General features: G+C 42.4%; 1 protein-coding gene across 1 annotated transcript; it reads left to right on the top strand.

Annotated features, from left to right (window-relative positions):
* The first annotated feature begins 2,988 nt into the window (after nucleotides 1–2,988).
* LOC123757074 (uncharacterized) lies at nucleotides 2,989–8,803 on the top strand. The gene is made up of 4 exons (XM_045740458.2): nucleotides 2,989–3,150; nucleotides 6,740–7,044; nucleotides 7,960–8,064; nucleotides 8,372–8,803. The coding sequence occupies exons 1-4, from the start codon at nucleotides 2,989–2,991 to the stop codon at nucleotides 8,538–8,540; spliced, it is 741 nt and encodes a 246-aa protein (XP_045596414.1). The 3' UTR covers nucleotides 8,541–8,803.
* Nucleotides 8,804–22,622: the final 13,819 nt, after the last annotated feature.

Here is a 22,622-nt window from a genome sequence, read left to right on the forward strand (position 1 = left end):
GCAGGCCTGGGAGAGTAGTGTACCTGAAGCTTCCTTACTACGGCAACTGTGAGCAGGCCTGGGAGAGTAGTGTACCTGAAGCTCTGAAGCTTCCTTACTACGGCAACTGTGAGCAGGCCTGGGAGAGTGGTGTACCTGGAGCTTCCTTACCACGGCAACTGTGAGCAGGCCTGGGAGAGTAGTGTACCTGAAGCTTCCTTACTACGGCAACTGTGAGCAGGCCTGGGAGAGTAGTGTACCTGAAGCTTCCTTACTACGGCAACTGTGAGCAGGCCGGGGAGAGTAGTGTACCTGAAGCTTCCTTACTACGGCAACTGTGAGCAGGCCTGGGAGAGTAGTGTACCTGAAGCTCTGAAGCTTCCTTACTACGGCAACTGTGAGCAGGCCTGGGAGAGTAGTGTACTTGAAGCTTCCTTACTACGGCAACTGTGAGCAGGCCTGGGAGAGTAGTGTACCTGAAGCTCTGAAGCTTCCTTACTACGGCAACTGTGAGCAGGCCTGGGAGAGTAGTGTACTTGAAGCTTCCTTACTACGGCAACTGTGAGCAGGCCTGGGAGAGTAGTGTACCTGAAGCTTCCTTACTACGGCAACTGTGAGCAGGCCTGGGAGAGTAGTGTACCTGAAGCTTCCTTACTACGGCAACTGTGAGCAGGCCTGGGAGAGTAGTGTACCTGAAGCTCTGAAGCTTCCTTACTACGGCAACTGTGAGCAGGCCTGGGAGAGTGGTGTACCTGAAGCTTCCTTACTACGGCAACTGTGAGCAGGCCTGGGAGAGTAGTGTACCTGAAGCTTCCTTACTACGGCAACTGTGAGCAGGCCTGGGAGAGTAGTGTACCTGAAGCTCTGAAGCTTCCTTACTACGGCAACTGTGAGCAGGCCTGGGAGAGTAGTGTACCTGAAGCTTCCTTACTACGGCAACTGTGAGCAGGCCTGGGAGAGTAGTGTACCTGAAGCTCTGAAGCTTCCTTACTACGGCAACTGTGAGCAGGCCTGGGAGAGTAGTGTACTTGAAGCTTCCTTACTACGGCAACTGTGAGCAGGCCGGGGAGAGTAGTGTACCTGAAGCTTCCTTACTACGGCAACTGTGAGCAGGCCTGGGAGAGTAGTGTACCTGAAGCTTCCTTACTACGGCAACTGTGAGCAGGCCGGGGAGAGTAGTGTACCTGAAGCTTCCTTACCACGGCAACTGTGAGCAGGCCGGGGAGAGTAGTGTACCTGAAGCTTCCTTACCACGGCAACTGTGAGCAGGCCTGGGAGAGTAGTGTACCTGAAGCTTCCTTACTACGGCAACTGTATTCACCTAGTTGTGCTTGCGGGGGTTGAGCTCTGCTCTTTCGGCCTCTCAACTGTCAATCAACTGTTTCTAATGCTTTTTTTCCTACACCCCAGGAAGCAGCCCATGACAGCTGACTAACTCCCAGCTACTTATTTACTGCTAGGTAATATGGGCATAGGGTGAAAGAGACTCTGCCCATCGTTTCTTGCCGGCGCCAGGGATCGAACCCGGGACCACAGGATCACGTGTCCAGCGTGCTGTCCGCTCGGCCACCGGCTCCCTACAGTGCCTGGGTAGGCCTGGGAATTTTGTGGTACAATTATACCAGAGGTGCAACTGCATTCGACACTTTCACAAAACTGACGCAAGGTGTATTTGACACTCACAAAGTTGACACATGAGATATTAGGCAGTTGAGTTTTGTGAAAGCTGCCAACTACGTCTGACGACTGTATACCAGAATTATTCTGGCTGAATGGTGAAAGGCAGAACTAAGGGTCATTTTGACTTGATACTGTTGACCTGGCAAACCCACACAGGGAGGTTACCATTATCGGAAGACCCAGACAGAATACTCTACCTATACACAACAAAGGTGTTGGACACTAATTTCTCGGTCTTCCTTGGGGGGACTCTGAGAATGTAAGGACTAGTAGTCCCCGTGGCGAAGTGGTAACACACTAGCCTGGCGTTTAGCGTGCGCTTTGGCCTGGGTTCGTATCCTGGCCGGGGAGGATTGACTAGGCGCCAACCCTTAACTGTAGCCTCTGTTCAGCCATCAATGAATGGGTATCTGGTTGTTAAACGATTTGGCGGGTCGTATTCCGGGGAACATTAGGATTAAGGACTTGCCTTAAACGCTATGCGTGCTAGTGGCTGTACAGGAATGTAAGAACTATTGTATATATAAATGAATTAATAGTAGCTTCTTTGTTGGTATTGCCTACCAAACGTTGATATATGTCGTGATGAATCTCATTATATACACCGCGAGGCGTCTCAGTCTTTATATTTACATTAAGTTTATTTAATTTTTGAGGTAGTTAATTGTCAAAAATTATACTTGAATTTAGTTTTTTTATTATCAGGGGAAAGTGCCAAGCCATTACGACTTTTTAGAACTTGAAAAGGGTCAGGATAAGGATTTGGGATGAGACGGGGGGTAAGGAATGGTGTCTAACCACTTGGACGGTCGGGGATTGAACGCCGACCTAGTTAAAAAAAAAAGGGAGACTGACTTAACGTCGATAAGCCTTGACCTAAACACGTGACCAAATATTATGTGTTTTGACAAAATTTTCTAACGTCGCCAAAGGCTGGATAAAACATAAGTTTGTTGTTCTGTGATTTGATTTTCAGAGAAACTATAAAATGCATGTTTACAAAAGTGAAATAACAGACGAACTAAGTTGAGAGATAAATAACAGCCGAGGTGTGGCAGCGGGAGGCGGAGTCTGGCTGTCATGGGGGGCGGCGCATGAGGGTCGGGCAGCGGGGGCGGTCAGAACACCGCCAGAACACCGCCACCAGCACACCTTTGTCCTTCATACTGAGGTGTACACGAGTCAGAGCTCCTGCTGCCCTCCGTTTGTTCTTGTTGCGACGACTCTCCACCCACGCTGCCACCACTAACACCACCCTTCAAGGGAACAGCTTCCTTCGCCACCGTAAACACAGCCATGAGACCCCATCTATTCCTCGCGGCAGCCATGATGTGTCTCCTGCAGACGCCGGAAGCACTAATACACGAAAATCAGTATCTCTTCAGTACGAACTCAAGTCAGAATTGGCTGCACGAAGTTTCGTCTGGCAGATTTCAGCCGCTCTCCCGCATGAAACGAGTCATCGGCGTCCCTGCGGGGTCTTTTTTTGAGGTAAACACTCAGTGTACTCTTGGCTGCCGAGCTGGCCGCACGCCGTCATGTGCCTCGGCCACAAACAGAAAACATAGGTTCGTATTTGGAGATTAAATATTCATTAAGTTTGCACGTTTTGCGATTGATTTTGTCTATATCATTTACTAGGTTCAAAAGAACGAAAGCGCCGAAGAACGCAGGTTAAAATATTTTACTTATGAGGAAAGACTTTGAATTCAATCTTAGCATGCAGAGAGGAAATAGTATATTAATTACTAATGAACCTTTCTTCCATGTTTTCCTCAGCATACTTTTAAATTGATTAAGTAATATATGGAGTTCAAATCAACATTATGACTTGCATATTTATCTGTTGATTGAAATTATATAAATGCAATTTAATCTCTAAAAACGAAACTGTGTAAAATACAATTTAATACAAAATATTATTCCAAGAGGTATCGTCTACAGAGCAGCCAGAAGGCTGAGTCACCTCGGGTCACTGGATGAGGGTGGAACTTCACCACTATACCCCCTCTGCCTTATAAATATTGGAAGATGGTGAAGCCTACCTTTACGGGCTATTCATACCCGTGCCATCTCTTGGGTGCCTTAATCTTCATTAATCAATCGTGAAGCCTACTACGGGCTACTCTAGCCTATAAGCACAAGCCTATACGTTTACACAAGCCTATAAGCAGGATCCGATAGAGTATTTAAAATTCTGTTGAAACTTAATAGTCACATTGTACATTGTACAATTATTCTCCCGATGACCCCTCAAAGAGGTCTCATGACCTTCCAATAGTTACGATGCTTTTGTTGGCAGAGTAGGTACAGTACTGAGCTTCCACCTTGGTGGCTCACGTTCGAACCCTTGAGGTGGATATTCTCTCTCTCTTTCTCTCGTAATAATAATTATAATACTTATTACAACAATAATAATGTATTGTAATAAAGGTCATATTCTGTGTCCAAAATATTAACCTTAACTCATTTTAATGGGAATTAAAAAGCGTCAGTTTATAAATTTGTGAAAGGAATAAAATATTCAAAGACATCCTTCTGTTGGTAAATGATAAGTTCCCGGTTCCATCGGGCAATAGCAACAGGTAAACAAATATTGCGTGAAGGCGATAAGAGCCCCACGCGTAGTGACATTCATACAATATAGCTAATACCTAACTAACTTGCCTAACCGAACAAGCCCACCAAACCTAACGGATCTACTTAGCCAAACGAACTCACCAAACCTATTACGGGCTCACTATAGCCCGTGCTACATGGAAATTTTGTTCTGAGTAGCTGAATCTAAAACAACAACAATCAAACCTACCTTATCAACCGACATTTAACCTAACAAACTCACCCAATTAAACTTATCCACCTAACCTAATTAGCCTAACGAACGTACTAATTTAACGAACCCATCTAGCCTAACGCACAAGCAGTAATTAGGACTCCAGATGCCAAACGACTGGTGGATCGTATGCCAGGTAAAACATGGCGCTGGATACCCCTAACCGGTTAGGACTAACCGTTCAGGTTTCGTACCTTGGCCAGAAGACTAAATTCCCTCATAATAAATGTAAGTAGCAGTAATAACAACGGGATTAAGGTCACAACCGCCTTAATTACAGGACACTTGCCTGGCTCAGAGTCCGCCATTGCATTAATAATAATATATTATACCTGGACCAAAAACCTGTTATTCTCTTGTAATAATGTTGATGGTGGCGCTTAGGTAATCTTCCTGAGAACGACGCCCTGTGGTGGCGGGGCAAATGGATGCTACATTATGATTGACAATAATATATATATATATATATATATATATATATATATATATATATATATATATGTCGTACCTAATAGCCAGAACGCACTTCTCAGCCTACTATTCAAGGCCCGATTTGCCTAATAAGCCAAGTTTTCATGAATTAATGTTTTTTCGTCTACCTAACCTACCTAACCTAACCTAACCTAGCTTTTTATGGCTACCTAACCTAACCTTACCTATAAATATAGGTTAGGTTAGGTTAGGTAGGGTTGGTTAGGTTCGGTCATATATCTACGTTAATTTTAACTCCAATAAAAAAAATTGACCTCATACATAGAGAAAAGGGTTGCTTTATCATTTCATAAGAAAAAAATTATAGTAAATATATTAATTCAGGAAAACTTGGCTTATTAGGCAAATCGGGCCTTGAATAGTAGGCTGAGAAGTGAGTTCTGGCTACTAGGTACGACATATATATATATATATATATATATATATATATATATATATATATATATATGTCGTACCTAGTAGCCAGAATGCACTTCTCAGCCTACTATGCAAGGCCCGATTTGCCTAATAAGCCAAGTTTTCCTGAATTAATATATTTTCTCTATTTTTTTTCTTATAAAATGATAAAGCTACCCATTTCATTACGTATGAGGTCATTTTTTTTTATTGGAGTTAAATTTAACGTAGATATATGACCGAACCTAACCAACCCTACCTAACCTAACCTAACCTAACCTAACCTATCTTTATAGGTTAGGTTAGGTTAGGTAGCCGAAAAAGTTAGGTTAGGTTAGGTTAGGTAGGTTAGGTAGTCGAAAAATAATTAATTCATGAAAACTTGGCTTATTAGGCAAATTGGGCCTTGCATAGTAGGCTGACAAGTGCGTTCTGGCTACTAGGTACGACATATATATATATATATATATATATATATATATATATATATATATATATATATATATATATATATATATATATATATATATATATATATATATATATACAACTTATATATATATATATAACTTATATATACAACTTATATATATATATATACAACTTATATAATATATATATATATATATATAGGGGTACCACCTCTGGTGCAAGTGTAGGGACCCATAGCCTTGGAGAAGAAAATAAAGAGTACTCAGAGAAGACCTTGTGGATCCTCACTGAACACCTTGATATTTTCTTCTCCTACCACCCCTATTCTTTTGGTATGTGTGTATATATATATATATATATATATATATATATATATATATATATATATATATATATATATATATATATATATATATATATATATATATATATAACTGAAAACTCACACCCCAGAAGTGACTCGAACCCATACTGCCAGGAGCAACGCAACTGGTATGTACAGGGACGCCTTAATCCGCTTGACCATCACGACCGGACATAAGGAAGTGATAGCCTTCAAGTGATAGGTGTGAGTTTTCAGTTGTATATAGTCCTGGGGACCATTCAGGCTTGTTTGCATATATATATATATATATATATATATATATATATATATATATATATATATATATATATATATATATATATATCTGTGGTCAGATATATATGTGTGTGTGTGTGTGTGTGGATCGTGTGTATCGAAGTGTTGAACCATCAGCAGTGCAGGAGAGCAACAAGGACGTCTCTGATCTGGCCGTGGTCAAGAAGGTAAGGAAGAGTACCAGAGAACATGTTTACCATCTACACGCAGGTGAGGGGGACTGAACATGCAGAAGCACACTATAATCACACTACACATTCCTACTGTACTGTATCTCAATCTTTCAGATAAAATGGTCGCTCAACTTTCCCTACGATACTTACACCTTTTCGAAGATCAAGTTACAATTTGGCCTGCCGATCAGGGTAGGCTTTCCTTACGGCATCGTGGTCGGGGGTGCGGGGAAGCGATCAGTTGACGCCGGCTACGGGGAGGAGGAGGACGTCGACGGGGCGGACCACAGCACCGACTCCTTCGCCCACTGGTACCAGCCTAAACACAGCAACCAGCTGGAGTTACACGAGATGGCCAGACGAGCAGCCCGCCAGGAACGGTTGTCCTTCTATAATAACCTGATCGGAACCTTCAATGAGTGAGTGGTACTTTGCTTTGAGTGATAGTCCAAAAGCTATTGTAACTCTCTTCAGCCCGTCTTCCTAAGGTTCCCCAACGTCAAGAAATCTACTTACTCTCCTTGATACCTAGAATTGAAAGAATTTAAAAATAGTAATTCAGACCATTTTCATAAAAGCCCCAATGTAACATACGAGGGGCAGCGGCTTCAAGCTTAACAAGTCACAATATACAACATAACAGCTTTTTTCACCCATAGGATAATGCACCCACGGAACCGCCTACCCGCCGAATCCGTAAACGCCCAAGACATTTTTCAAGTTAAAAATTCAGCTAGAACAAATTGTTATGCATAATTGAAGGAACTTTTGATAAGTCGCCGGTATGTCAAAGCCGGTGACCACTAGAGGTGGTAACCATCAGGTAAATTCAGGTTTTCAATGTAAATACACCTCTTCAATCTGGATTACTAAATCGCAACGGCATTCAAGATCTACTGTTGCCCGAATTCTTACACGAATCATTAGCCTTACTGCTCAAGTCATACCAATCAAACCACATCTTCCTTATTTCCTCCTCCTCCCTCAGAAAATGTGTTATTTAGAAGCACTGACACAACTGTAAGGGTCTCAGAAAATATATTACACATTTCTAAAACTCTACGGAAATCACATCATATATTTCACACTTTATTCCACAAAAACTGTATGGGGGTGTCTATAAATGCTAATATTTCGTAAAACATTTAACTTATACCAGTGTCGACTTGTCTATGTCCGTCCCGTACCCCAGACAATTCACCCTTCAAATTTGGGTGAGGCTAACCCCAAGCGTCTGGCCTCCAACTTTCATCAAACACAAAGATTCTCTCTTATAGGAAAAGATATTCATGACCTTTTGTGCCTTTTGTTTATGTTTTGTTGCGTGTGGACAGGACCGGGGTGGACGGCCTCAGCTGCCTCCTTAGGGTCATCTGCGAGGTGGCCGAGGCGCCCTTCGACCAGGGTCTGCTGGGAGAGCTGATCAACACCCTCCTCACGTGAGTATTGTTGACGGCTGAGGCTGAAGTATATGGCTGAAGCTGACGGCTGAGGCTGAGAGGTGATGCTGATTGTGAGGCTGATTGTGAGGCTGAACGGTGAAAATGAGAGATGAGGCTGAGAAGTGTTAGTGTTTGAGGGGACTTAAACTCCAGCTCCTGGGTTCTGCCTGTTTAGCTTTTGGTGGCAACAATAGACTCTTCATCACATGGCCTCAATGGTTCACAGATCACGTTTTTGTGATTCGATTGTGTTCTTCTCCTTGCTTGTGACATTTCTCAACACCACCATTATGCTCGCCCACAGAGCGTCGCTGGCCGGTCACCCAGACACCGAGGAGGAGAGGAAGGATTATGGCCACTTCATCGAGGCGGAGCTGCACGGCAAACTGGAGGGCGACTGCGAGACGCGCTACTACCAGTGTGAGGCGTCGCCTTTTGACCTCATTCCCAACGCCATCCACAGGGTCTTTTAGTGCTGGTAATCTTCTGGAGGCAAGTGTGGTTTGTCGGGAACAACGCGGCTACGACGCCTCGTCTGTTAGTGGTACCGTGGTGATATTGTCAGCGTCTTGCAGCCATGACAGTGTATTGTATTAATTTATTAGCAATGATTACGGATGGGTTGCTTCCCTCTTGCCCTTCCCCACGCCTTCCCTGCCTCGCCTACCCTCACACCCCGCCCGTCCCTGCCTCGCCTACCCTCACACCCCGCCCGTCCCTGCCTCGCCTACCCTCACACCCCGCCCGTCCCTGCCTCGCCTACCCTCACACCCCGCCCGTCCCTGCCTCGCCTACCCTCACACCCCGCCCGTCCCTGCCTCGCCTACCCTCACACCCCGCCCGTCCCTGCCTCGCCTACCCTTACACCCCGCCCGTCCCTGCCTCGCCTACCCCTCACACCCCGCCCGTCCCTGCCTCGCCTACCCCTCACACCCCGCCCGTCCCTGCCTCGCCTACCCTTCACACCCCGCCCGTCCCTGCCTCGCCTACCCCTCACACCCCGCCCGTCCCTGCCTCGCCTACCCCTCACACCCCGCCCGTCCCTGCCTCGCCTACCCTCACACCCCGCCCGTCCCTGCCTCGCCTACCCTCACACCCCGCCCGTCCCTGCCTCGCCTACCCTTACACCCCGCCCGTCCCTGCCTCGCCTACCCCTCACACCCCGCCCGTCCCTGCCTCGCCTACCCTCACACCCCGCCCGTCCCTGCCTCGCCTACCCCTCACACCCCGCCCGTCCCTGCCTCGCCTACCCTCAAACCCCGCCCGTCCCTGCCTCGCCTACCCTCAAACCCCGCCCGTCCCTGCCTCGCCTACCCTCACACCCCGCCCGTCCCTGCATCGCCTACCCTCACACCCCGCCCGTCCCTGCCTCGCCTACCCCTCACACCCCGCCCGTCCCTGCCTCGCCTACCCCTCACACCCCGCCCGTCCCTGCATCGCCTACCCCTCACACCCCGCCCGTCCCTGCATCGCCTACCCTCACACCCCGCCCGTCCCTGCCTCGCCTACCCCTCACACCCCGCCCGTCCCTGCATCGCCTACCCCTCACACCCCGCCCGTCCCTGCATCGCCTACCCTCACACCCCGCCCGTCCCTGCCTCGCCTACCCCTCACACCCCGCCCGTCCCTGCATCGCCTACCCCTCACACCCCGCCCGTCCCTGCCTCGCCTACCCCTCACACCCCGCCCGTCCCTGCCTCGCCTACCCCTCACACCCCGCCCGTCCTCCCGACGATAATCTCATGTTAATATGATGTGCCTATTTATTTATAGGTAATTATCCAGCATTATATATAACGCATTATATGTCACATTATACTATGCAATTATGCTTTATGTGAAACAATCCCAGGCTAGACAAAAGTTTCCCAAAAATTGTAAACTGTTATGAAATAAAAGTTGTTGGCCCAGTTTCAACCTATTCACTCACAAAGTAGTCCGTTGTGCCGTAGTGACAACCACACACGCACATCAACGATAACATCATCCACGACAAAACAACACAAACAACAATAACAAAAAATGACCCTTAGTACCATACAAAAACAACTACTTCAGAAAATGTAGCGAACAAAGCCTAATCCAGAGACATCACATGAACAACAATAATTCCTTTATAAAACTATAGTATATAACAAGTACAGGAACACCAACTGTAACATAAATATTACAGTATCAACTGTAATATAAATATTACAGTATCATCAACTGTAACATAAATATTACAGTATCATCAACTGTAATATAAATATTACAGTATCATCAACTGTAACATAAATATTACAGTATCATCAACTGTAATATAAATATTACAGTATCATCAACTGTAATATAAATATTACAGTATCATCAACTGTAATATAAATATTACAGTATCATCAACTGTAATATAAATATTACAGGAGCATTAACTGTAATATAAATATTACAATAGCATCAACTGTAACAAAATTACTACAGTAGCATCAACTGTAACAAAATTACTACAGTAGCATCAACTGTAACAAAAATACTACAGTAGCATCAACTGTAACAAAATTACTACAGTAGCATCAACTGTAACAAAAATACTACAGTAGCATCAACTGTAACAAAATTACTACAGTAGCATCAACTGTAACAAAATTACTACAGTAGCATCAACTGTAACAAAATTACTACAGTAGCATCAACTGTAACAAAATTACTACAGTAGCATCAACTGTAACAAAAATACTACAGTAGCATCAACTGTAACAAAATTACTACAGTAGCATCAACTGTAACAAAAATACTACAGTAGCATCAATTGTAAGAAACTTACTACAGTAGCATCAACTGTAACAAAAATACTACAGTAGCGTCAACTGTAACAAAAATACTACAGTAGCATCAACTGTAACAAAATTACTACAGTAGCATCAACTGTAACAAAAATACTACAGTAGCATCAACTGTAACAACAATAACTACTACAGTACCATCTATCAAAACAAAAAACTAATGTACTGCCATCACTTATACAACAACAACGACCGCATCATCAATCAGACAACAGCAGCTGCTACAGGGCCATCAATCAGGAGACAATAACAACTGAAGTACTATCAATCAGACCGCAATACCAGCTACAGTATCATCAATCAGGGAACATTAAGAACTATAATGTCATCAATGAGACAACGGTAACTGCTATAATGCCATCAATCAGACAACAGTAACTGCTGTAATGTCATCAATGAGACAACGGTAACTGCTATAATGCCATCAATCAGACAACAGTAACTGTTATAATGCCATCAATCAGACAACAGTAACTGCTATAATGCCATCAATCAGACAACAGTAACTGCTATAATGCCACCAATCAGACAACAGTAACTGCTATAATGCCATCAATCAGACAACAGTAACTGCTATAATGCCATCAATCAGACAACAGTAACTGCTATAATGCCATCAATCAGACAACAGTAACTGCTATAATGCCATCAATCAGACAACAGTAACTGCTATAATGCCATCAATCAGACAACAGTAACTGCTATAATGCCATCAATCAGACAACAGTAACTGCTATAATGCCATCAATCAGACAACAGTAACTGCTATAATGCCATCAATCAGACAACAGTAACTGCTATAATGCCATCAATCAGACAACAGTAACTGCTATAATGCCATCAATCAGACAACAGTAACTGCTATAATGCCATCAAGCAGACAACAGTAACTGCTATAATGCCATCAATCAGACAACAGTAACTGCTATAATGCCATCAATCAGACAACAGTAACTGCTATAATGCCATCAATCAGACAACAATAACAACTACAATTCCAGTAATCGGACAACAATAACAACTACAATACCATCAACCAGACAACAACAATTGACTACAATACCATCAACCAGACAACAATAACAACTACAATACCATCAATCAGACAACAATAACAACTACAATACCATCAATCAGACAACAATAACAACTACAATACCATCAATCAGACAACAATAACAACTACAATACCATCAATCAGACAACAATAACAACTACAATACCATCAATCAGACAACAATAACAACTACAATACCATCAACCAGACAACAATAACAATTACAATACCATCAACCAGACAACAATAACAATTACAATACCATCAACCAGACAACAATAACAACTACAATACCATCAACCAGACAACAATAACAACTACAATACCATCAACCAGACAACAATAACAACTACAATACCATCAACCAGACAACAATAACAACTACAATACCATCAATCAGACAACAATAACAACTACAATACCATCAACCAGACAACAATAACAATTACAATACCATCAACCAGACAACAATAACAACTACAATACCATCAACCAGACAACAATAACAACTACAATACCATCAACCAGACAACAATAACAACTACAATACCATCAACCAGACAACAATAACAACTACAATACCAAAGTAAATGTACTCAGCGTTTTATTACTGTAGGTGAACTAGATATATTGTTTTTCTCTTTATTAAATAATATACAATATAAAGGTCATATATACATCAATTTACAAGGGACTAATGAACAAATCAGTGTAGTGTAGTGTAGTGTAGTGTAGTGTAGTGTAGTGTAGTGTAGTGTAGTGTAGTGTACAAGGGACTAACTACATTGCTGTGTTAGGAACATATATTTTTAAATTTGTCAGGTTATTCTTGTAACAGTCTTGATGAATGTTCGTGGTAAAAAGATATACGTAATAATTTATAGACAAAAGCTATAGTGCCATAAAGGATCTCATTTGCTCTTTGTCCAGAATTCGAATTCCAGGGACGATCAGTAAGGTTGAAATGTAATAATTAATATAATTCATTGTGTCGGGGGGGACAGGCAGTTGTATATTATATATATGTTAGGCTACTATCGAAGCCCCCCCCCCCCCCCGAGGTCGAACTACTTTTTTTTTTAGGGATGCAACCCTACAAAAAAGTGACTAACACCTGGGTACCAGGTGGACAGGGGCATTAGGTGATTGGAAACACGGCCAACTATTTTCACCTACAATATTGTAACATGCATCCTAAACGACATGGATGAAGGAGTGGAGTGCCACCAGATGCCACAGTGGTGATCCTGGGAAGGTGTAAATTCTCAGTTGAGTGCCAGTTAGGTACTTCTGGGAATTATCCTTGTCGTGAACATCTTGGACTAGTGGCCATGATGCTCGAGTTAGTCTCTGATGATTCAAATACAGTAAATTTAATGCCATTGTCAATGATATTTATTATCGATTGCTTCTTATTTGACACTAAATGGGATACCTGGCAGTGGCCATGTCTCTCTTCTCTTTCTCCTCTCCCCTGTTTCCCTCATCTCCCTCTTCCCATCCTCTCCACCTTTCTTCCCCCCTTCCCTATACCTACCCCCCCCCTCCTCTCTCCCATATCCCACTTTTTCATTTCTCCCCTATCTTCCCTTTCCCCACTCTCAGAAAATTAAATATTACGATGCATATTTAATTATACCTACTATATAATATAGCTACCACGTATCTAATATACTTAATAATCTCTCTCATTTTTTTTTCTTACAATGTACCTGTTAACATTTTATAAATTTTGCTAGAATTTACCTACTTAAAATTATATGTTAGGTTAAGGACCTGTCCGAAACGCTGCGCATACTAGTGACTTTACAAAAATGTAAACACCATGCTATGTATCCTCACAAACCCAATGTACCTTCTTGTATAGATATAAATAAAATAAATAAATAATAATAATAAATTAATAATTTTTTTATTAACATATTAGGTACATCTGCATTAGTGCAGCTACCCTAGACTATATGAAGTGGAGTACAGTGTGTCAAAAAAGCTAACTAGGTGATGCTATAAAATCCCCATCACACAGGATGGTTAGTCATACAGAGGCATGTGATAAGCGGTCTGCACTGGCAGACTCCGGATGCATTTTGAGGATATCAACAACACAAGATTGAATAAGGTAGCAGTGGTAATACAAGTCCCCATCTCGCAGGATGGTTAGTCATACAGAAAATTAATAAATGCACTGATAACTGGAGAAAACTCCAAGGAAATTAAATCCTCGATTTCAGATTTCAAAAAATCGGAGTCTCTGTAGATGCCGATATTTCTTAAGATTTTGCACTGGAGCCGACTCAAGATTGTCTATGACACTCACAGGCTATCTGAGCCCCCCCCCCCCATGTTTCATATTGGAAAGTTGGCTGGAACTATAGATGAACGAAGGTTTAGCTTACCTTCCGATACCTTAGTGACGTGTCAGGAAAAGTATTAAAGTCTCACTTGGGTACTTCTGAGATCCTCCCTTATTGTGACCATCTATAACCTGGTTGTAAGTCACAGTAGTGTGGAAATAACATTTCGACCTCCTCCATGTGCGAAATTATTCCTGACGGCGTCAGAAAATTTAATAGACGATGTATTGAATGATATATGACCCAAGTGTTGTTCATAATATTTTACTGGCATGTCTCTGTCTAGTAGATTATTGCAAGATCTGTGTAATGAGACTTGTGTTAAAAATAAGTAAAGCACATTTGCTGGAGGTTTGAACTCGATGTTGTATTCACCACCAAATACCTCCAAAGGATGCCTGATCAGTTAGGCTGTGATACATACGTCACGCTGCGAACAGCTGCGTCCAGCAACCTGGTTGACCAGTCCAGCAACAACCCGTTCTCGCAAATTCGTAAAGTCAATATTGACTTATTAACTACGTGCATAGGTGATATACTAAACATAATAGATACCCTTAAAAAGATTCATAGAAAACACCGACCTTACCTAACCTTGTTAGTATCTTAAGATAAGCATCTTATTGCTTCGTAATTACAATTATTACTTAACCTATACCTATTATAGGTTAGGTAATAATTGTAATTACGAAGCAATAAGATGCTTATCTTAACATACTAAGTAGGTTAGGTAAGGTCGGTGTTTTCTATGAATCTTTTTAAGGGTATCTATTATGTTAAGTATGTCACCTATGCACATATTTAATAAGTCAATATTGACTTATTAAATTTGCGAGAACGGGTTGCCAGCAAACAGGAGATCTGGTTACGGACCGGGCCGCGGGGACGTTGAGCCTAGAAATCAACGCAAGGTAACCGCAAGGTAAGGTAACCACTATACCACTCATGAACTCAATGTTTCGTAGCATTTTTGGTTGGTGGTAATACAACTAGAGAATCAGCATTACATGAACATTATTCTTAGTGCTTGCTGCCTGTGCCACGCTAGGCTCTTAGTCGAAGCCGCTGGCTTCCTGTCCTCGTCGAGGAGGCTAGTGGCCCTCAGGTAAATTCACTCCACATCAACTTTCCATACCTGATAACATATATACAGGTATCTAGCTAATCTCGGTATAGGTATAGATATATATTCTGTATATATATCTTATTTACCATTTCTCTAAACTGTGGTGTCTTCAGCTTTAATAAATGCTTTGGAAGTATCAGTCAACATAAGGAACAATTACCATTTGGGTTATGGTGTCGAAACATTGTGGAGTATCAAGTTTAGTATACGAGTCGTAAGGCAGAGATTTCTTCTCCATCAGCTAGAAAATCACTGAGTATGCCTGATTATATATCAGTGATTGAGATGATATATCAATGCGCTGTATGTGTGTAATTAGTAGCTTTATATAATATACAATTACTGTACCTGATGAATAATACTGTACATCTTATAATTCCCTCATTACTATTATTGAGAAAATCCATAGGAGCTGTGATGAGTATTCCAACCTATGCACTGGGTATTCCCAGGCACCTACGGATTGTTTCATTGATACATTGCGTTAGTGTAATTTCTCTCTGTGAATTATTATTATTACTTTATTTAGTTGTGTATGGAAGAAGGGCTCTAGCTATGATAGGGTAGTACAAGGGAATGGGAACAAATACAGCGCGCAAATTTATTCAGGTCATGAGGCTTTCTCTCCCTGTGGATGTGTTCCTGTGAGGACGCTGTCATCACCGGCGGCAGCGCCTTAGTGTCGTATATTTTAGATGGACATAACAGGACGGTGTCCAGACAGACGGCCACCATCCAACACATCCTCTCAACTAATACGTCTCATGTTGAGCGTTACGGTCACTAACGTACACGTTAAATAGTACTATGAAAAATAGCTGCTCACAAAAATCCACGTTTTCTATGCATCAGTAGGTTAGGCTAGGTGGGTTGCTTAGGTAATACGTTCCTGGTTTGGTTAGCACTTTGTATTTTGAACGTTGTGGCTAACCTTGAGAACAGGTTGCACTGATAATCTTATGCTTAATCATGTACTCGCTTAGACACTCGAAATCAGAAAAAGATCTACAAGAGATCTTTCCCAGCAATTCCCTAAAAAGAAAAGCTGAAGTCAATATTTATTTCGTCACTGAGAGCAAAGTTGTATACATTTTTAATTTCCTTCAACGCTTTATTTAAATTCTTGTACATATTCTGTCGTTTAGTTAATCAGTGCCAAGGTCTCCAACCACCCGAAGAGGAACATGAAGACGCGAATTAATCAACTTAAGACATTTCTGCAAACACCTCTCTACTCAAAGTTTATATACACATATGGTTATATTCTGTCTATTCCCATGCCCGAAACGCTGCGCGTACTAGTGGCTTTACAAGAATGTAAATACTATGCTATGTATCCTCACAAACCCAATGTACCTTCTTGTATATAAATAAATAAATAAATAAATAAATAAATAAATAAATAAATAAATAAATAAAAATAAATAAATAAATAAATGTGCGGCAATTATAGCAGAAGTGCGCCCTAGTTTGACATAGATCACATCAGTTTTATATATCATAATTTAATATGGTGTAAAAGATACCTACAATTTTACTAACGTTTTCATATTCATAGGAATTTTTTTTAGCATCAGTAAATCGCACATTTTAAAAAGCCAGTTGATATATTTGGATATGTGAGCTTTACCAATCACAGTTAAAAGAAATAAGTTTTAGATCTGAAATATTCTTAATGATTATTCTTGGACTTTCTAAGTACATGGGAAAGCCAACGTGCCGAGAAAAAGGTCAAATATTCTTGGGGCCAGGCACACGTTTATCTATATTGGGTACATACGAAAGGTTATATACTTCTCAATGTATATGCACTATTATTAAAAATTTACTTTAAACCTTAACTATGCTAATGATCGAATTATATATGTAATTAGACGCAATAAAGATTTTGACCGTAACCTAAGCAGGCGAGCGACATTGCCGAGGTGTGGCAGCGGGAGGCGGAGTCTGGCTGTCATGGGGGGCGGCGCATGAGGGTCGGGCAGCAGGGGCGGTCACAACACCACCACCAGCACACCTTTGTCCTTCATACTGAGGTGTACACGAGTCAGAGCTCCTGCTGCCCTCCGTTTGTTCTTGTTGCGACGACTCTCCACCCACGCTGCCACCGCCAACACCACCCTTCAAGGAAGACAACTTCCTTCGCCACCGTAAACACAGCCATGAAACCCTATTTATTCCTCGCGGCAGCCATGATGTGTCTCCTGCAGACGCCGTATGCGCTGGTGCAGGACAGTGAGTTAAGCCAACTCTTCAGCACCAACACAGGTCTTGGCTGGCTACAGGACCTCACCTCCGGCTGCTTACAGTCTCTCTCACGCAAGCGACGAGTCATCGGCATCCCAGTGGGGTCGAACATTGAGGTATATAATTAATATTATTGTCTTGGTTGTTGAATTAAAAAAAATACCCATCCACACAAATGTAATTATTTCTTGAAAATACTTATGGCAAATAAAATACTCTATTAATAACTAGATTTGAAAATCCGTAGGAGCCGTGATGAGAATTCGAACCTATATGGTGGGTGTTCCCATGCACACCATCCCGTCCTCATAAACAAAGCCCAAAGTCCATTCCATGCACCCGCCAAACCTCCCTGTGTGTGATTGAAAAAAGTTTACACACTGTAAATGCTTCACCCACGTAACACGTTCTACATAGCCCGTCCTCTAAACAAAGACCCAAAATCCATTCCATGCTCCCGCCAAACCCCAGCTGTTTATAAATGAAAAACGGTTTAAACACGACTCACAACTGATAACGTTCGAACACTTCCGGAACAAGTGCTTCACTGACGAATTTTGTTCGAATCACAACGCTGTAAATGCTTCACCCACGTACTTCAAATACAAATAATCGCCAGTGGATCCTAAACATCTAACCTAACCAATCCTACGCTAAACTATACATACAATTTTTATGTATACTAATATACGTTAGGTTATACTTTCGTTACGTTAATCACGTTAGTGTGATTACTCTGTGTAATAACTAAATTTCTTGTCACATATAACAAATATTTCCCTCACTGACGTTCACAAAGTTGTTAAACTTCAACTTTAAATACAAATTTCACGACAGTGAACTCATTGTTAGAGGTAAAGGAACTGTTACATTACGTTGTTTCGTGCCAGACTTCTTGTGGGAGATGGATCAGTAGCACAGTTAGAGCCTCTGTCTCCCACGCCTTGGCAGACATCCTCAGTGGATCTAAAAACGGGCTGTGCCACGTCCTTTGGGCTTTGGCCCGTCCTCATCAACGAAGGCCAAACGCTTATTAATTCAGCCGCTAAGCCCGGTTTATGAATGCAAGACTTGTTTATACACGACCCACAACTGATGACGTTCGAACATTTCTCGAACAGTGCTTCGCTGACGACCTGTTTGAATCGCAACTCTGCAACTGCTTCACCCACATACTTCAAATACAAATAATCGCCAAGAGAACCTAAACATCTAACATATGCCGAACTATATCTAGAAATTTAATGTATATTAATATTGAAATGAGAACAAACCTACTTTTAATACACAATACGCTAAAATTGATGAATGCGTCTTTGGGGGTCGGGGGGGGGGGGGGTTGGCAGCAGCTTTAACGAGCCTGGCCTGAGGACGGGTTGTCACAATTAAAACGAGTATCGGTATGTCTCAACTTTTTGCATGTACAGAAGAGTACATGAAGCACCAACTTGATAACATTCATCCCATTAAGTCGTCAAAGTGTCAGTTTGTGTTCTGTGTGTTCCGTGTTGTGTGGGACTGTGTTGAACACATTCCCTTCAAACTGTGTTCCCTTCCCTCAGGTGAGATGGGGTGTGAACCTCCCCTTCAACACCTACACCTTATACACCGCACTTTTACAAGTTGGTGTGCCGGTCAAGTTTCAAATGCCGGACGCATTATTGGTCGGAGGTTCTCCCTTCTTTAAGCGATCCGTCAGCGGCGAGGACGAGGACCTCGAACTGGACGATAACTTGGACGCTATCCTTGACTCCTACGTTCACTGGTACCAGCCCAGGGACGACAACCAGCCCGAGTATCACGCCAGGTCGAGGCGAGCCGCCCGTCAGGAACGACTAGCCATCTACAAATACATGGAGACCGCCTTTAATAAGTGAGTGTTATACTTATCATATCGTTATAATTACATTTTGTTTTGTTTATAGCAAAAACTCTTGCATACTTATGCCCGTGTAACTGTACCTTTGCTATTTAATGTAATACAGCACATCTGTGAGTCCCGTATTCAGGACACGAACTCTTATTCTTCGTAAATAGTGTTTACGAACTCTTTATTCTTCTTGCTGGTACGGGCAGTTTACACGGAGGGTTTTTAGACCCTCGGGGGTCGCTGTAGTACTGTCGGGATCGTTATCGACGAACAATAGAGAATTTCGGGGTCGAATCCAGGGCGGGACAGAAATGGTTGGGCACATTTTTTTCACCTGATGCATCTGTTCACCTAGCAGTAAGTAGGTACGCAGGAGTTAGTCAGCTTGTTGCATCCTGGGAGGGGTCAGTAATTAGACCTTGGGGGAGGGGGTACCTCAATATAAGTCTAACGTGTATGAATACACTCTGGCTTCCTGTCCCCCCGACACAATAAAAGAACTCTTCTCTGGAACGACATTTGCTGTGGACGTTCATGAGGTGTTGCCTGCCTCCTTGTTCCCGTTCTCTTAATTTACTATCTGTTTTATGTAAACATTCTGTTGCGTGTACATGGTGACTACACGTTACGTAATCACAGTAATAAATTCAACCTTATTTATTACTCGTATAATTATCAGTGCGTTTAAGTTATGTAATGAGCTGCGGTGGTTATGACCCCAGGACGCGTAATATCTGCCTCTGGATTCATCCGGATTCCCGCGGCATCACCATCATTTTGCAATAAGCATACAGCACGGGTTGGCAGTCACATGTACTTGGGAAGGTATCTAGGGTTCTGGGACATACATTGTCCATTTGGGACCGATTTTTATCTTTCTAACAATATTTTTTTTATCAGTTTAGGGACGGCCTTTCTACAGCCTGGATACATCTCACGCACAGTGACGTAACATCTGGATTGATAGCTACCCTCAGAAACAGTAACTCACAGGAGAATGTCAACTTTCTGCGACAATCGAGTTGATCTTGCAGTTTGGCCCATCTGTAGGCGGCTGTTAAAACCTAAAGCACCATTATTTGGTCTTGTCAAGAAAATCTAACTCGAGTTTTCATGACTTCATTTATAAAGTCATTGTTGACGGGGGACAAAAAGCACCTGGGTTCAATTCCCGGGCGGGACAGAAACGGTTGGGCACGTTTCATCTGATGCCGGTGTTCACTTAGCATTAAAATAGGTACCCGGGATCAAGTTAGGCAGCTGTTGTCTGTCACATCTTAGTGAAGGTATATAATCAGCCGAAGAGGACCTCGGTAAGCCTATATAGTTATAATAATAATAATAATAATAATAATAATAATATTTTATTTAGGAAATTAAATTTGCAATTATATAGGATTCGTGTCTCGGACACCGGTTATTCTTATTTTGTTAACGTTTTAACCCATTATACTTATTTCAACCATTCTTGTTGTCCCCCCCCCCCTTTTTTATTAGATAAATGTAAACTTCATGCTGTTAATATGTTGATATTATATAGTCGACATCTTCAATGTTATGTAGTCGATCATTATTTAGTGCTATGTAATCTGAATCTTTAAAGCTATGTATTCATGACTTTTATGACCAATGTCGTTTTTTTTAAGCTACTAATAATTGTGTGTGTGGGCAGGGCTGGAGTGGACGGTCGCAGCTGCCTCCTGAGGGCCCTCTGTGAGGTGGCTGAGGCGCCCTTCGACCAGGGCATCGTCGGGGAGATGATCAACACCCTCTTGGCGTGAGTATTTTTTGTTTGTTGTAGGGTGTGGACAGAGGTATTCCCGCGCGGGCCTCAAGCCTCTGGCGGCTCGCTCATTTCTCGGCTGTCTTACTCATTTCCGTATGACTTAAGGCATTGGATATGTACTCACCTAATTGTGCTTGCGGGGGTTGAGCTCTGGCTCTTTGGTCCCGCCTCTCAACCGTCAATCAACAGGTGTACAGGTTCCTGTACACCTGTTATATGTGTTATGACTCGTATGATGACTTCAGTGAGGTTATATCCATTGCATTAAAAATTTCTTCCGTGACGTTGCAGTTGCTGTCTGATGGTTAGTGTAAATGTTCTACATTTTTAGTTATGGTTGTTTTCTTAATCTGTATTAGACGTTATGGGCCATTTCTCCTCTCAGTTGCCGTTTTTGCAACTTCATTTGCAATTATATTGTGTATGTAAAGTAATCAAATCCACTTTTCGATTGGTACCTAGATACTCACGGATCCCCCCAATTCTCGTCCCAGCAAAATATGTAATCAAACTATTCTTTCATCGGCGGCTCTCCAGTAATGTATTTACGTCCTTAAACTTCCTTCACTTTTCACCAGACACTTATAGATCATTTCTCCATGATTTAATTAAGTAGTGATTAACCTGTTTGTTTTAAGTACTTGGTGTAGGCCTAAATCCCCATCTAATCCTGCACAGAGCGTCGCTGGCAGGTCGAGGAGACACGGAGGAGGAGAGGAAGGAGTTCGACCAATTTATCATTGCTGAGTTGGCCGGCAAATTGTATGGCAACTGTGAAAAGCGCTACTCCAAGTGCACGGTGGCGCCCCTCGACCTCCTGCCCTTCGCTGTCCACAACGTCGAGTGATTCATTCTTCAGGAGCCTCTTGTCTGATGCATGGCAACATTGACTATATTAATTTATTTATTTATTTTATTTATTTATATACGAAAAAGTATATTAAGATGTGTAAGTACAAATTTTTGTGATTTAATTGGAACAATCTCTCCGTCACTAAGACGTATGATAGCGCTTAGGTCTGGTAAAGAAGTCGTCTGATGTCATCTTACTTCACAAGGTCACACTCCAGCCCGAGTAATAGTCGTTTGACAGCGGCGTCTGGCAGCAACGACTGACAGCATCGTACAATAATTCGTTGCCTTAATTCATGGACATTTAGCTAACATCGCTTACGGAACCATTTTATATTTCTCCTTCCCCGCCCTTCAATCCTACACTGCTTCCCTGCTCCTTCCTCTCGTTGCACCTTTCCTACTTCATTCCTGTCCTGCCTCCCTCACCCCACTCCTTAT

The sequence above is a fragment of the Procambarus clarkii genome, chromosome 13, assembly GCF_040958095.1.
Source record: "Procambarus clarkii isolate CNS0578487 chromosome 13, FALCON_Pclarkii_2.0, whole genome shotgun sequence".
Lineage (NCBI taxonomy): Eukaryota > Metazoa > Arthropoda > Malacostraca > Decapoda > Cambaridae > Procambarus > Procambarus clarkii.